The sequence below is a fragment of the Cyprinus carpio genome, chromosome B2 (genome assembly GCF_018340385.1).
Source record: "Cyprinus carpio isolate SPL01 chromosome B2, ASM1834038v1, whole genome shotgun sequence".
NCBI classification, from domain to species: Eukaryota; Metazoa; Chordata; class Actinopteri; order Cypriniformes; family Cyprinidae; genus Cyprinus; species Cyprinus carpio.
Window position 1 is genome coordinate 15,056,010 of NC_056598.1, and position 17,100 is coordinate 15,073,109.

A 17,100-nucleotide genomic window follows, 5' to 3' on the forward strand; every position below is an offset into this window, starting at 1 on the left:
AACACAGGTTCCAAAAAATATTAACAGTTTCAACACTGATAATAAGTCAGAATAAGAATGATTTCTGAAGAATTATGTGACATTGAGGACTGGAGTAATGATGCTGAAAATTCAGTGCTGCTTCACAGAAATAAATTCTATTTTAAAGTATAATAAGATATGATACCAATATTAGAAATTGCAATAATATTTCACAATATTACTGTTTTTTTTTCTGTATTTTTGATCAACTAAATACAGCCTTGATGAGCATAAGACACTCCATTAAAAAACATTACAAATCTAAAATATATATACCTGTTTTTTTTTTTTTTTTTTTTTTTTTTTTGTGTGTGTGTGTGTGTAGGCCTGTGTGTGTCCTTTATTCTGTCCCTTATTTTTCTATGAAAAACCATGATTTTTCTTTTTCCTTTTCTGAAGTTGGCAACCCTACCTGTAGTTAACATTTTCATCTAACCAATTAATGTTATTCAGCTCCTTTATATATTTAATCTAAAAAAGAAGCAACATCAAAAGCAAATTGTAGTAAATACATGTACATTGTTCATTTTGAACACGATTTGCATGACTTCATATCTTTAATATCGTGGCCTAGTGGTTAGAGAGTTTGACTCCTAACCCTAAGGTTGTGGGTTCGAGTCTCGGGCCGGCAATACCATGACTGAGGTGCCCTTGAGCAAGGCACCGAACCCCCAAGTGTTCCCTGGGTGCCGCAGCATAAATAGCTGCACACTGCTACGGGTGTGTGTTCATGGTGTGTGTGTGTGTTCACTGCTGTGTGTGTGCACTTTGGATGGGTTAAATGCAGAGCACGAATTCTGAGTATGGGTTGGCTGTATGTCACTTCACTATATGTATTTGTATGACTTCCAATCTTTTAAATATTAATTTTTTTTCCCCTCCTGCTGGTAAATAAACACATGTAAAATGACAAATTCAAAGCAGAAATGCATCTCATGCAAATTTTGATTGTGATGTTGACTGAATATTGTGGGGAAGGGAATTAAGGCATTGATCATTAACCAGTTTTATGACTGGAAAGGACTGAGCTGCCACTGAGCTGATATTGAGCCTTCAATAAACTGCCAGCATCAGTGTGTAGCAGAAGAACTAACCCGAGCCTGCAGTAACACACTTAACTACTGGCTGGATAACAGAGGTAATTTCTCTTTCTCTTTCTTTCTTTCTTTCTTTCTTTCTTTCTTTCTTTCTTTTCTTTCTTTCTTTCTTTCTTTCTTTCTTTCTTTCTCTCTTTCTTATAGTGTCTGAGTAACTCAGCATTACCCTCTCTTCTTTCTAATAAAAGATGCAAGGTATTCAGTGTTACATTTTGTGCATTTGTTTATGTAATGTTTAACTGAGTGTTTTAACGTGATTCAAACCAGTGTTGTTGTTGTTAGTTTAAGGTGCGGTGTTTCAGTGGCCTCTGGTCAAAGTCTCCATTATATTTGTTTTCTTCCCCAATTTCAGTAGCTACATACCAACAGCTGTGCCATTTGCAGTAATATTTCACCCAGTGATCAAGTGATCCCAATCAACATACAATCTTTATAGCACAGGGCACTGAGAGGCTTGAGAGGAAGTGTAGATCCAAATTGTAGCTATATTTGGTGGTTTTATCTGTTGCCCTTTAGAAGGGATTTGAGGTGCATTAATGACTGAGATAGCAAACATCCTGTCTTTTAGCTAATTGCTTGCTTGTATCCACACACATCAACGTGGTTAGCAAAAAATGAAGTTTCAAAGGGGCAGAGAATTTGTTTTTCTAATACTGTCCACTAGAGGGCAAGAGCGCTATATGTAATACTGTTCTGACCCTTCAAGGTTCAGTAAAAATACGATGCATTATAATTCTGTTGCATGTACGTCATGTCTATTATAGCATCAAAACTACATGTTGTAGCTTTAAAACTATACCATAATGTTTTAAAATTCTCGGTCAACTATTTTTCAAAATGATCTATTTTAAACATTTTTACATTTCAAAACATCATCACAAATTTTAACCCCCTAGTAATGAAAATCTGTCACCATTTACTCAGCCTCCACTCGCTCCAAACCTGTATTCTCAAGAATGCAGTATATTCTGAACACTGTTAGTCACCAAACTGTTGAGCCAATGACTTCCATAGTATGTTTTTGTCATATGAAAGTCAATGGCTACTGCCAACTGTTTGGTTACAACATAATTCAAAATAACTTTTTTTGTGCTCAACAGAAGAAATAAACTCCTACAGGTTTGGAACACCTTGATGGTGAGTTAATGGTGACAGAACTTTCATTTTTGGGTGAACAATACATTTAAGTTATCATTGTGTGTGGTTACTAGCATATGGGTCGATGTGACAGAAATGAAACTAGCTGCCATTGAAAGCCATTAAACTCTTGTCACATTTCTGTTAATCTCTGTTTTTCTTACATTGCACTGTCTCTCTGTTTATTTCTTACCTTACTTTTCCCCATGTGCTTGAGGCTCTGCGGTTGAGCTGATATTGTTTTGTGTTGTGTGAGAGAGACAGAGATGTTTGCTTGTGGCTGTGATAAATGGCAATGACTGCCATTTGAGCAAAGGTAATGCCGCTCTGGCACACCCTGCCGTGGTAATTATTACAGACTCCATAGACCAGAAGTCCTGCGTCAGACAAGGCGGAAAATTGAAAATATAAATGATTTATGGTGCTCAGAAGTCTATCTTCTCCTCTGTCTTTGTTGTTGGCCACAAAGTGTCAGATACGCTGGGACATGGCGTCTTGCTCTTGTTCTTCAGTGATTAATCCATTTAGACACAGTGGATTGGAACTCTCCTCACCATGGAAAATAGATGGATTGTTGGAGAGGAAGGGCTTCAGGAAAGTGCTTGCAGTTTGTTTGAAGAGCAGAACAAACTGCTCCAAGGGTAAACTATGGCCCTGACTGCTGAGCAGCCTGGAGATAAGTTGCTTTGACATTTCCACCTCTGAATCTTGGAGATGTTGCTTGTCATTTTAGCATCCTGCAGCTGCAGCAATGTCAGAGCTCTAGCATGAGATATTATAAACAGTACTTTACACAGCTGTTACTGTAAAAATACTGGTTGTCTAATATTTAATGTCTTTTTTTAAATATTGTTTATATTAACAAAATTATTGTTGTGTATAATAACATATTAAATATAATATATATATTAAATAAATACTTTTACATTGATCAAGTGACTAAAAATTTCTAGTTCTAAAAAAGAACATCAAAATTTGAACATCGAAAAATCCTGTTCCATGGTTTCCACAAAACTATTAAGCAGCACAACTGTTTTCAACATTCCTTGATAATAATAATAATAATAATAATAAATATTTCTTGAGCATCAAACCAGCATTTAGCATGATTTATGAAGGATCATGTGACACTGAAGATTGGAGTAATGATGCTAAAAATAAAGCAATAAGCCCCAAGAAGTTTTTTTGGGGCTTTGCATCGTGCCTAACAATCCCACTTAGCTGTTATAAATTCATTGTAAACCACGGCTTCACAAAATGGTTATTTCATGTAGTAAGGTTTCACAGAATAAAACAGAGCAAATGAAGTGTAATGATATATATAAAAACATCATTCTTCCACCAAACAATGTAGTTCCTCAGAAACAGTTGTGGTTCCAACAAAGTGGCTGCCGAGCAACACACAGAAGTAAACAAAGGTCGTGTGTTTTGTATGGTATTTTACAACAGCTTTGAACATGACTCAACCAATCAGAATCAAGGACCGGAGTATAAACGGTTTATTATAACAGTTTATTTTTAATTTGTCATATTAATTGCAACTGTATTTTGATTTTGAAAAACATTTTAAAAAACCCCTCCATACAGACCCCAAACTGTTGAATGGAAGTGTGTGGTATATATATATAATATATCTATATATATATTATGTATATATATATATATAGAGAATAATATAATAGATATATATAGTACAGGTCAAAAAGTTTGGAACCTTACTTATTTTTAATGATTTTTTGTAAAGAAAGTCCCTCCTTCTGCTCATCAAGGCTACATTTTTTGATCAAACATACAACAAAAACATACTCTTGTAAATATTATTACAATTAAAATTAATAGTTTTCCCTATTTCGAATATACTTCAAAAAAATTAATTTTTAGCAAAGCTGAATTTTCAGCATCATTACCCAGCCTTCATGACAAGTGTTTGATTTGTGCAACATAGCCGTTCGAGGTAGGCTTAAGACGAAGTGGAATCCTCTGCCGGCTGGCCTCCAGCCTCAAAGCTCGCGCTAACAAAGTTAGTTTTTTAACGGTCCGCGTATCGGACGTCAGCAAATCACAGTGTTTGAGAGAATGAATAACAACATGATTCAGGCAGCCATGCCAGGCAAGATAAACGTGACATTTTAACTTGAGTTAAGACGTGATTCAATAAGGAAAGTCGTCTTCTCTGTAAGTATACCTAGGACAAAAGAATTTACATTTAAGTAAACTTTTAACTTTGAATATCATTCTTAAAAATACAAACTGACCAATAAAGTTTCAAACACCCAAATCAGTCCTATTCTATAAGTTCTCTTTAATTGAAAAATAAGGCATTTTCATATATACTGTAGTAGCCTACTGTATTTTACACAACTGTCATATCAGTGAAGTCAGAAAGAGGCTTTATGCCAAGTATGTCTAACATTAACCCTACTGCTAAAAGGATTGTTTTAGTGTCACATAGCTCCCAGTCAAAGAGACAACCACAAAAAGGATAAATATGTAAAGGTGTGCTATAGATAAAATGTCTGTAGAATATAACAATATAATAAAAAAAATAAAGTTGTAGTTGTTAATGAACATTTAAACTGTTCATGAGTGTAGAATTACATATATAATATATTTGATTGGAAAAATACAGGAAACCAAATGTATGATAGCCCCTATTATTGCAATTTAACACTTTTTCTGTTTTACTATTACCTTTAAAGATATAATTTATTCCTGTGAAGCTGAATTTTCAGCCCCCATCATTACTCCCAGTCCTTCGGTGTCACATAATCCTTAGAAATCATTAAACAATATGCTGATTATATAATCAGTGTTTGAAAACAGTTGTGTTGCTTAATATTGTTTGGGGAATCCTGTGATATTTTTTCAAGAATTCTTTGATAGTAATAAAAAGTTAAAAAGAAACAGGTTTGTTATTCAAAATGTAAAAATGGCTTATGTTAAATATACACTACTATTCCAAAAGTTTGGGGGTCAGTAAATTTTTCGTTCTGCTTCTTCTCGTCTTTTTTAAAAAAAGAAGAACTTTTTAGATACTTTTTATTCAGCAAGGATGTGTTCAGTGAATAAAGTTGAGGTGATATTGTTAGAAAAGATTTTCTATTTTGAATAAATTTCTGTTCTTTTTAATTTTTTATATTATAAATGGAAACACAGGTTCACCAAAAAAATATTAAACAGTTTCAACACTGATAATAAATCAGAATAAGAATGCATTTCTGAAGACATTATGTGACCATTGAGGGACTGGAGTAATGATGCTGAAACTTTCGTGCTGCTTCACAGAAATAAATTCTATTTTAAAGTATAATAAGATAGGAAACAAATATTGACAGTGCAATAATATTTCACAAATAGTACTTGTTTTTTTCTGTATTTTTGATCAAATAAATACAGCATCGATGAGCATAAAATACTCCATGAAAACAAAAAAAACATTACAAATCTAAAAGATATAATACTGTGTACTGGTGTGTGTGTGTGTGTGTGTGTGTGTGTGTGTGTGTGTGTGTAGGCCTGTGTGTGTCCTTTATTCTGTCCCTTATTTTTCTATGAAAAACCATGATTTTTCTTTTTCCTTTTCTGAAGTTGGCAACCCTACCTGTAGTTAACATTTCATCTAACCAATTAATGTTATTCAGCTCCTTTTCATATTTAATCTAAAAAAGAAGCAACATCAAAAGCAAATTGTAGTAAATACATGTACATTGTTCATTTTGAACACTAGTTGCATGACTTCATATCTTAATATCGTGTGGCCTAATGGTAAGAGAGTTTGCTTCCTAACCCTAAGGTTTGTGGGGTTCGAGTCTCCGGGCCGGCAATAACCATGACTGAGGTGCCCTTGAGCACGGCACCCGAACCCCCAAGTGTTCCCTGGGTGCCGCAGCACATAAATGGCTGCCCACTGCTTGCTCCGGGTGTGTGTTCATGGTGTGTGTGTGTTCACTGCTGTGTGTGTGCACTTTGGATGGGTTAAATGCAGAGCACGAATTCTGAGTATGGGTTGGCTGTATGTCACTTCACTATATGTATTTGTATGACTTCCAATCTTTTAAATATTAATTTTTTTTTTTCCCTCCTGCTGGTAAATAAACACATGTAAAATGACAAATTCAAAGCAGAAATGCATCTCATGCAAATTTTGATTGTGATGTTGACTGAATATTGTGGGGAAGGGAATTAAGGCATGATCATTAAACCAGTTTTATGACTGGAAAGGGACTGAGCTGCCACTGAGCTGATATTGAGCCTTCAATAAACTGCCAGCATCAGTGTGTAGCAGAAGAACTAACCCGAGCCTGCAGTAACACACTTAACTACTGGCTGGATAACAGAGGTAATTTCTCTTTCTTTCTTTCTTTCTTTCTTTCTTTCTTTCTTTCTTTCTTTCTTTCTTTCTTTCTTTCTTTCTCTCTCTCTTATAGTGTCTGAGTAACTCAGCATTACCCTCTCTTCTTTCTAATAAAAGATGCAAGGTATTCAGTGTTACATTTTGTGCATTTGTTTATGTAATGTTTAACTGAGTGTTTTAACGCGTGATTCAAACCAGTGTGTTGTTGTTAGTTTAAGGTGACGGTGTTTCAGTGGCCTCTGGTCAAAGTCTCCATTATATTTGTTTTCTTCCCCATTTCAGTAGCTACATACCAACAGCTGTGCCATTTGCAGTAATATTTCACCCAGTGATCAAGTGATCCCAATCAACATACAATCTTTATAGCACAGGGCACTGAGAGGCTTGAGAGGAAGTGTAGATCCAAATTGGTAGCTATATTTGGTGGTTTTATCTGTTGCCCTTTAGAAGGGATTTGAGGTGCATTAATGACTGAGATAGCAAACATCCTGTCTTTTAGCTAATTGCTTGCTGTATCCACACACATCAACGTGGTTAGCAAAAAATGAAGTTTCAAAGGGGCAGAGAATTTTTTTTTCTAATACTGTCCACTAGAGGGCAAGAGCGCTATATGTAATACTGTTCTGACCCTTCAAGGTTCAGTAAAAATACGATGCATTATAATTCCTGTTGCATGTACGTCATGTCTATTATAGCATCAAAACTACATGTTGTAGCTTTAAAACTATACCATAATGTTTTAAAATTCTCGGTCAACTATTTTTCAAAATGATCTATTTTAAACATTTTTACATTTCAAAACATCATCACAAATTTTAACCCCCTAGTAATGAAAATCTGTCACCATTTACTCAGCCTCCACTCGCTCCAAACCTGTATTCTCAAGAATGCAGTATATTCTGAACACTGTTAGTCACCAAACTGTTGAGCCAATGACTTCCATAGTATGTTTTTTTTGTCATATGAAAGTCAATGGCTACTGCCAACTGTTTGGTTACAACATAATTCAAAATAACTTTTTTTGTGCTCAACAGAAGAAATAAACTCCTACAGGTTTGGAACACCTTGATGGTGAGTTAATGGTGACAGAACTTTCATTTTGGGTGAACAATACATTTAAGAGTTATCATTGTGTGTGGTTACTAGCATATGGGTCGATGTGACAGAAATGAAAACTAGCTGCCATTGAAAAGCCATTAAACTCTTGTCACATTTCTGTTAATCTCTGTTTTCTTACATTGCACTGTCTCTCTGTTTATTTCTTACCTTACTTTTCCCCATGTGCTTGAGGCTCTGCGGTTGAGCTGATATTGTGTTGTGTGTGTGTGAGAGAGACAGAGAATGTTTGCTTGTGGCTGTGATAAATGGCAATGACTGCCATTTGAGCAAAGGTAATGCCGCTCTGGCACACCCTGCCGTGGTAATTATTACCAGACTCCATAGACCAGAAGTCCTGCGTCAGACAAGGCGGAAAATTGAAAATATAAATGATTTATGGTGCTCAGAAGTATATCTTCTCCTCTGTCTTTGTTGTTGGCCACAAAGTGTCAGATACGCTGGGACATGGCGTCTTGCTCTTGTTCTTCAGTGATTAATCCATTTAGACACAGTGGATTGGAACTCTCCTCACCATGGAAAATAGATGGATTGTTGGAGAGGAAGGGCTTCAGGAAAGTGCTTGAAGTTTGTTTGAAGAGCAGAACAAAAACTGCTCCAAGGGTAAACTATGGCCCTGACTGCTGAGCAGCCTGGAGATAAGTTGCTTTGACATTTCCACCTCAGAATCTTGGAGATGTTGCTTGTCATTTTAGCATCCTGCAGCTGCAGCAATGTCAGAGCTCTAGCATGAGATATTATAAACAGTACTTTACACAGCTGTTACTGTAAAAATACTGGTTGTCTAATATTTAATGTCTTTTTTTAAAATATTGTTTTATATTAACAAAATTATTGTTGTGTATAATAACATATTAAATATAATATATATATTAAATAAATACTTTTACATTGATCAAGTGACTAAAAATTTCTAGTTCTAAAAAAGAACATCAAAATTTGAACATCGAAAAATCCTGTTCCATGGTTTCCACAAAACTATTAAGCAGCACAACTGTTTTCAACATTCCTTGATAATAATAATAATAATAATAATAAATATTTCTTGAGCATCAAACCAGCATTTTAGCATGATTTATGAAGGATCATGTGACACTGAAGATTGGAGTAATGATGCTAAAAATAAAGCAATAAGCCCCAAGAAGTTTTTTTGGGGCTTTGCATCGTGCCTAACAATCCCACTTAGCTGTTATAAATTCATTGTAAAACCACGGCTTCACAAAATGGTTTATTTCATGTAGTAAGGTTTCACAGAATAAAACAGAGCAAAATAAAGTTTAATGATATATATAAAAACATCATTCTTCCACCAAACAATGTAGTTCCTCAGAAACAGTTGTGGTTCCAACAAAGTGGCTGCCGAGCAACACACAGAAGTAAACAAAGGTGTGTGTTTGTAGTGTAATTTACAACAGCTTTGAACATGACTCAACCAATCAGAATCAAGGACCGGAAGTATACGTTTTATTATAACAGTTATTTTTAATTGTCATATTATTGCAACTGTATTTTGATTTTGAAAAACATTTTAAAAAATCATACAGACCCCAAACTGTTGAATGGAAGTGTGTGTATATATATATATATATATATATATATATATATATATATATCGATATAGTATATATATATATATATATATATATAGTACAGGTCAAAAGTTTGGAAACATTACTATTTTTAATGCTTTTTAATGTTTTTGAAAGAAGTCTCTTCTGCTCATCAAGGCTACATTTATTTGATCAAAAAACAGTAATATTGTGAAATATTATTACAACCTTAAAATAATAGTTTTCTATTTGAATATACTTCAAAAAAATTTATTTATGCAAAGCTGAATTTTCAGCATCATTACTCCAGCCTTCAGTGTCACATGTAACATCCAGTCTATCACATGATCATTTTTAGAAATCATTCTAATATTCTGATTTATTATGAGTGTTGGAAACAGTTCTGCTGTTTAATATATTTTATGAATAAAAGGTTAGAAAGAACTGAATTTTATTCAAAATAAAAAAAAAATTCTAATAATATATATTCTAATAATATATTTTCTTTACTATCACTTTTTATCAATTTAACACATCCTTGCTGAATAAAAGTATTGATTTTATTTAAAAAAAAGAAAGAAAAAAAAATTACTGACCCCAAATTACTGACCAGTAGTGTATATTGTTATTACAAAATATTTATATTTTAAAAACATAGCTTCTTTTTTTTTACTTTTTATTCATCAAAGTATCCTAAAAAAAAGTATCACATGTTCTGAAAAAATATTAAGCAGCAGAACTGTTTCCAACTTTGATAATGAATCATCATATTAGAATGATTTCTAAAGGATCATGTGATAATGATCCTAAAAAATCAGCTTTGCATCACAGAAATAAATGATAATTTAAAGTATAATACATTTAAAAACAATTATTTTAAAATTGTAATAATATATCACATATATTTTTTTTTTTCTGTATTTTTGATCAAATAAATGCAGGCTTGATGAGCAGAAGAAACTTCTTTCAAAAACATTAAAAATAGTAATGTTTCCCAAACTTTTGACCTGTACTGTATATATATATATATATATATATATATATATATATATAAATATATATATATATATATATATATAAATGCATCTATCCATTTTCCAGACTGCTCAAATTTTTTTATTTTGTGTTTTGGCAAGCCTGAGCACAGTGCAGACGTTGTTGAGCTCTCTTCTAGAACTCTAGAAGAGACATATATATGATATTACTGTATATTCTCAAAAGAAAAACCTAAGCAAGATATTTAAACAAAAGTCTCTATTTGGTCTTTGTTTAATATCATTGATATCTGGGAGAAACAACTGACCCATTGTAAACATCTAACTTGTGCTGCTTCTATCCCATGGGGAGATATCAGTCAATCTAAATGCATATAACAGCTGAGGAGAGGAGGAGCATGTTGTGACTTGCTGCACTTGATTGGTTGAGCAACTGTGACTGACACTTTAGAACCCAGAGAAGGCCCCGCCCCCTTCAAACACATTGGCCTACGACTGATCTCTCCACTGCCCTCTTATTTAGTCTGTTTGGAGTCAGAAAGGGAGAGGGACTCTTTTAACGCTGCAAAACTATGAATTAGTCTTTCATTATTGTGGGAGTCAAACAGCTGATTTATCATGTGGGAATCACGTCTACCAAGGCAGGTCAGTAAAACTTTGTGCTGTTTGTTGTCTCTTGCTCTGTTCCAAACTTGTATCTCAGCTTGCAGAGTTAAAGAGAGTGAACACTTGGACATTTCTAGCAACAGTTGGATGGATGTGTGTGTCTGTGTGTAACTGAAATGTGAAAGTCTTTCTGGTGCCGATATGTCTTGGCTCCTGTCTCACCCCAGTGTAAGAGGCTTTTGTATCCGTGCTGGAACGTGTGACCAGTGCACAAGAGAGGAAAGTCAACTTGATTTTGCTCAGGCTCCAAAATCCCTCTCTTGTTTTTTCAGCTGTACACAAGGTGCGGGAGTACAGTACACTACAACTGAATAAATTACATTTGAACTCAATTTGCAATAAACAATAATGTAGTACACCCTTTATTCTGACACTTTCTCAGCTTTGGCTAATTGTGTATTCACTAGCTTGCGTTTTAAATGGCCCTCTATGTTGTTTGCTTATCTCTTACACTTTAACTGCGTCATTCATTAATCAGAGCACAAGAGTTTTCTGACCCTGAGATGCTGGGAATTTCATGCTTTCACTAACACACCTCGAGGACAGACGGCACATGATAGAACAAGTGTAGTGCTGTTTTGTTTGATGAACAGCATCCTGTCATAAATTGGTGCAAAGTGCGTTTGCTCTAACAATCTTAATGAAAATCATGCTTTTTCAAGAGGAGCAACAGTCCTGCTAAACTTCACAACAGGTTGGCAAAGAGTTTTCAAAACTTACATGGAGACTGTCTTTCCCAGACATCTACAAAACCCATCTTAATATTAAAGATGAATGGATTACTTTTTTTGGTGGCTGCCTTACTAAGTCCTCTGTTTATGATACTAACATGAACCTACGATAATGTTTAGAGTGAGTTTGCAGTAGTTTCATCCACACGGCTTCATGTCTTAAAACGACAATGCAAAAAATTCCCACAGTTCTTCAGTTGCATGTGTTCCCCAGCACACACAAGTGATTCAAGTGTCTGTGCCACAGGCACATGGTTGCATAATATTTTTTTTTTTTGTTCTCCCAAAGGCATTGAGCCTTGTCTCCATGACAAATTACAATAGGCAGGAACTTGTTGGCAGGAAACAACAGCTGATATCCCATCCACAGCATTCTCACCAACTTTTCTTTCCCCCTCATTATGTGTATTGCTGTAGTTTAGTACGCAAAGTAGAACTGATGTTGAACGGGTTTGTTCAGAAGGAAGGAAATTAGTACACTGCAAAAAGTAACTTTTTAATCAGTATTTTGTATTATTTTCTAATAAAAATCTTATCATCTATACATAATAATACTTCTCAAGTAATTTATTATTTTTGTTTTGTCAAAAAAAAAAAAAAAAAAATCCTGGCAATAAAGACAAAGATTCTGAAAATGGCATCAAGAGGAGCACATGTTGAAAGTATTTATTCATTTATATTATCTTGGCTTGTCTAAAAGACACAGCTCTTAAAGGTCTTGCGGTTCTGCAGTTATTTTCTACAGTTCACTGCACAGCCTGTCCTACTTTGGATCATTTACATCAAGATTTGTTTATTACGAGGCGCAGAGAACCAGTAAGTCTAAAAGTTCATATGTTTTTCCTGTTTTGTTTTGACTTTTGTCTTGTTTTAATGTGCTTCAGTTCAAACACATCTCTGAGACTGCTTCTGGACAAATGTATTGCATATTGTTGCATATTGGTGGACAAACTGAAGTCAAGTCATCTTTATATGGTGCTTTATACAATAAGAATTGTGAATCTTCACAGAGATACAGCAGAGTCAATTATGGAAATTAAAGCTGTGGAGACTGCTGTAAAGCAGCTGTAAAAAACAATAGTGTCGTCATTTACTGTAGCTAATGTCCGCTCAGTGTTTGTTTAGTTCAGATCAATAGCAGTGTGAAGATAATCAATCAGCTATAAGCAGTTCTACAAAAGGTAGAAGTCGTTATTCAGTTCAGTGTTGAGGTCAATACCAGTGTTGTTGTTGCAAGATACAACTCTGCTGTAAAGCAGCTCTACAGAAGACAGCAGTGCCTTCATCCAGTTTAATTCAGTTCAAGTTTTGTTCTCATCCAGTCAAATGTAACTAAAGAAGCCAGAAGGCAAAATATTCCCTGTGGAGAAGTAAATGGTAGTTCCCATAGTTTTAAATGAGAGCTTAGCATGATTGTTTGTTTGTGAAACTGAAATGCGTATGTTTTGGGTTTAGTTTGGTTCCTAAATAATCACTTACAGTATACAGTATGAGGAATTATCCTAGTCTTTTTCTTTGTGTGAAGCACAGCACACAGAGCAGAGCATTGTCTGTAAAGTCACAAGTATATATCAGTAAACAGTAAATACTGTACATGCACCCTTACTCAGGAATGGTCCATTCTGAGATTGTAGTGGTTGGGCAAGAATCATAAAAATGCAATATTGTGCCAACGGTGTGATAGTTGACGTGTCTGATTCACTGCCTCCCTTTGACCTGTGCACCTCTTTAAAGCTGGCTCTAAAGGTCAGTGCACAGGTGGGAGTCATGCATGAGATACCACTGTCATAAATGTTCACCCACACAGAGAGAATAAATGAGTCCCTCCATTAGGAACTTCTCTACCAGCACTTCTTTTTACACTACCAGCTAGCTAGACTGGCCTGTATATTTACAGTAAACACGGCCGCCATAGACAATGAAGTAAAGCCAACCTATTTTATTACCGTTCTCTGTATTTCAGAGTGATATAGGGCTGCAATTGAATCGACTAGATTTAGAATAGAGAACTGGAGTTCACTGCCAAAATGGAAAGAGATTAGTTAGACAGACATTCAATTTACAAAAGATTTTATATGGATAAAACTAAAAGCATGTTTCAAATAATATATATATAAAAATATATATATATATATATATATGGGTAATATAATGTTCTATAATCATTCAGCATAACAGATATATTTTTGTAAAAATTAAAAACAACAAATCTTAATCTGATCTGTGCTTATTAAAATATGTAAAAAAGTAATCACACTAAATTGTATTATATTTAAAATGATTAAAAAATTCTTGCGTGCAAATGGGTAAAACCTTGTGATTTTAAAGGTAGTGGCAAAGATTAAAAAAGATTTAAAACTGTGTTAAATTATTATTGTTTTGATGTTCAAAACCCCCTTTCTGTCTTTGACTCTCTATTACCCGAGTGGCCAAGTGATGTCAGTGAAAAAGGGAATTCATTATATTTCCTCTTTTGAACAGTATGCAGTGATCTGAAGACCAGGAACATTAAGCAAGGAAAGAATTCCAATTTCCTGTAGACTTTGAGAAAAAAGAATGTCCAGATTGATATCTCTGGTGAACAATGAAAAGTATCTTCTATATAAACATTGTGAGATGTTTTGAAACATACCAGCCTTTTTGTTTGTGAAAGATTTAATGACTTTCAATCTCCTACGGACTAAGTTTGTTTCTCGGAGTTAAGCAGAAGCTTCCAAAGGTAGCTGGACTGGAAAAGGTGATGTCATATCGAGATCAGATTATAGAGTTGCCAAAGAGCCACACCTCACCGTTAGACTTATCTTATGTAAGATGGGTTGGGAAGTTAAAACGTTTCCGCTTCTCTCTAGCACACATTATTCCTCATTCACATATTTTAAATGGTCATTAAGCGATCAGACTGAATAGAACAGCCTACATTGCAGCCCACCGCAACCAGCCAATGGGAGGAGAAAGTGTTCCATTATGTTTAATAGAAGGTTTTGTGGGGTAGTTATAGAGCGAACATGTACTTGGCAGCAAAATGACTGCAGTCTAAAGAAAAGCAACTAGACTCTTTATGAGAGAAAGCAGCCCTGTGTGTTTTTTCTTATTTGCTCTAATAATGACATTTTTTGTTTTAACAGCACAAATGTCGGCTTTATGGTGTGTGAAAGGCTTGAGAATAGAGTTGGTGGTCACATTTAGTTTTACTGAACTTGTGGCAGTGTGAATTGTGTTGTGTTGGTAACAGTTGGTGACTTTTTCTATAACCTCTTCCACTGTCATTCTTTTTTTTTTTTTCGTTGTACTTTATATTCTGTTGCATTGTATTGTTTCTTCCACATACTGTGTGAAACTTTCACTTTAGACGTAAAACCTACATCTGTGATTATCAAGCCATTAAAGCACTTTTCCATTCTGCTGCACATGCATTATTAACTGCACTGGTGATTATTTTTACAATATTTTTAAGGGCTTCAGTGGCTTATATGATTTCTCTGTTGTGGCGTCATCTCATCTCCCTTTTTATGGCCTACCGGTATTTCTAGTTTCAGATGGGTCCCCAGACCTGTCATTTAACTTTATATTTATCCTTTCGATCATGCCACTAACTGACAAATTAATTTTTAGAGGGATAGTGAAGGCATGAACATTGAACAGCTTTTTGGATTTTGGATTTCTGTGAAAGCAATTCTCAGTGTGATTCTGGTGCTGCTTTGGGGTTTAGGGAGTTTTCTTGGATTTGCTCCCAGAGATATCAATGAAAACAGGATGTGATCTTTTCTTTAATAGCTTTTTTTGTGTGAGGGAATGACACTGATGCGATCTAGTGTTTATTATTAGTTTAATATTGATTGGAGGGATTCCATGCTCCACAGGAGAAGACATTTGACCTTTGACTTTTGGCCTGACTGAAATAGAACATGTTTTAAATAGAAATGAGCAGACTAAGGAGTCAAGGTTTGGCTAGTTGATAATAATACACTGCTGATTTGTTCATTTTTGATGTTTGTTATGCTCACCAAGGTTGCATTTATTTGATCAAAAATACAGTAAAAGCAATAAAATTGTAAAATGTTATTATGATTTAAAATAGCTGATTTATTTTAAAATTTATTCCTGTGATGGATTTATAGCAGCCATTACTCCAGTCTTAAGTGTCACATGATCCTTGATTTGGTGCTCAAGAAATATTGATTATTTTTTCAATATCGATAAAAAATGTGCTGCTTAAAATTTTTTGGAAACTGATATTTTTTGGTCAAGATTCCTTTATAAATAGAAAGTTTAAAAGAACAGCATTTATTTAAGAGGCGCGGATATATATATATATATATATATATATATATATATATATATGTGTGTGTGTGTGTGTGTGCGCACGTGTATGTATATGTAGTGCAATATAATGTAATTACAAAGCTTTCTAAAACTAAAGGATATTTGATTTATGATGCTGCACAAATGTTCCAAGTACAATACAAACATGATGGCACACATTCATTTCTGAATGAAAAAGAATATGAAAAAGACATATTGGTGACTTTACCAGCTAATCAAAGTTAATTAGATTAGAGCTGGTTTTGCTGTAGGACTCAGAATTTAAATTGGACATGAAGTGGTGGCACAACACAGCACTAGACTTGTTTATCATACAAAATTGAATTTCAATATTTTATGCTCTTGGCAGCCACTTGTTGTTGGCACAATCCAACTTCATCCTCATTGCTAGTGAACCAGTATATAATATTCATGATTATCAAGCATGAGTGCATGTCACACAACCTTCTCCCGAGTCACAGATGAATCTGAGCTAAAACATTTCTCCTTTCTTTTTTTTTTTTAAAGTTGCTAAACAGATTTAGTTTGCTCTTCTAATTATGTCAAATTGTAATCGTTTATTTAATTACATTTTAATTTGGGTGTGATTAGTATTGTTGTTTTTTTCATACTGGAGTAGTTGAGAACCATTGCTTAAGGATATTGACTCTGTGTGTGTTTGTGTGTTCAAACAGGCAATGCTGGAACGTCAGGCTGAAGAGTGCTAAATATGCTTCGCTGAGCCCATAAGAAGTAACTCAATCTGATAAAAGCAGACATGAGTGACACGGTGGAGAACCTGGACACCAGGGACCTTGGCTTCTCAGATGCTGAGGATGAACCTGAAGAGGTGGACTGTGAGTTCAACCCCTCAGGTAAGTGATTATTAATAACTTCAGATCCTAAACATTCATATGTTTTAGTAGTTTTGTGTTTTTACAGGTGCTTGTCTCATTTTTGATGAAGTTTGTGTCGTTGATTCTGTATTTTCCTGTTTATTACTGTGAAGCTGCTTTGAAACAATCTGTATCATATAAAGCACTAAGGAGACTCTCTAATTTCAAAGTGACTGAATACAAGTTTGACTTGAGGAACAGGATTTATTCTGCCAGTAGTGTGTGTTAAAATGAG

The 17,100-nt window shown here is 34.5% G+C and overlaps 1 protein-coding gene across 2 annotated transcripts in view; it reads left to right on the top strand.

The window, feature by feature from the left end:
* The first annotated feature begins 6,576 nt into the window (after positions 1 to 6,576).
* Positions 6,577 to 17,100, top strand: part of LOC109087492 (phospholipase D1-like) — a 31,410-nt gene continuing 20,886 nt past the window's right edge. Inside the window, exons 1-2 of one of the 2 annotated variants that reach the window (XM_042718269.1) lie at positions 6,577 to 6,594; positions 16,665 to 16,844. In XM_042718269.1, the coding sequence (XP_042574203.1) occupies positions 16,748 to 16,844 (97 nt within the window). In that variant the 5' untranslated portion in view covers positions 6,577 to 6,594; positions 16,665 to 16,747. Of the gene's footprint in view, positions 6,595 to 10,750; positions 10,916 to 16,664; positions 16,845 to 17,100 lie in introns of those variants that run through there. The other variant, XM_042718268.1, reaches the window with a different exon arrangement.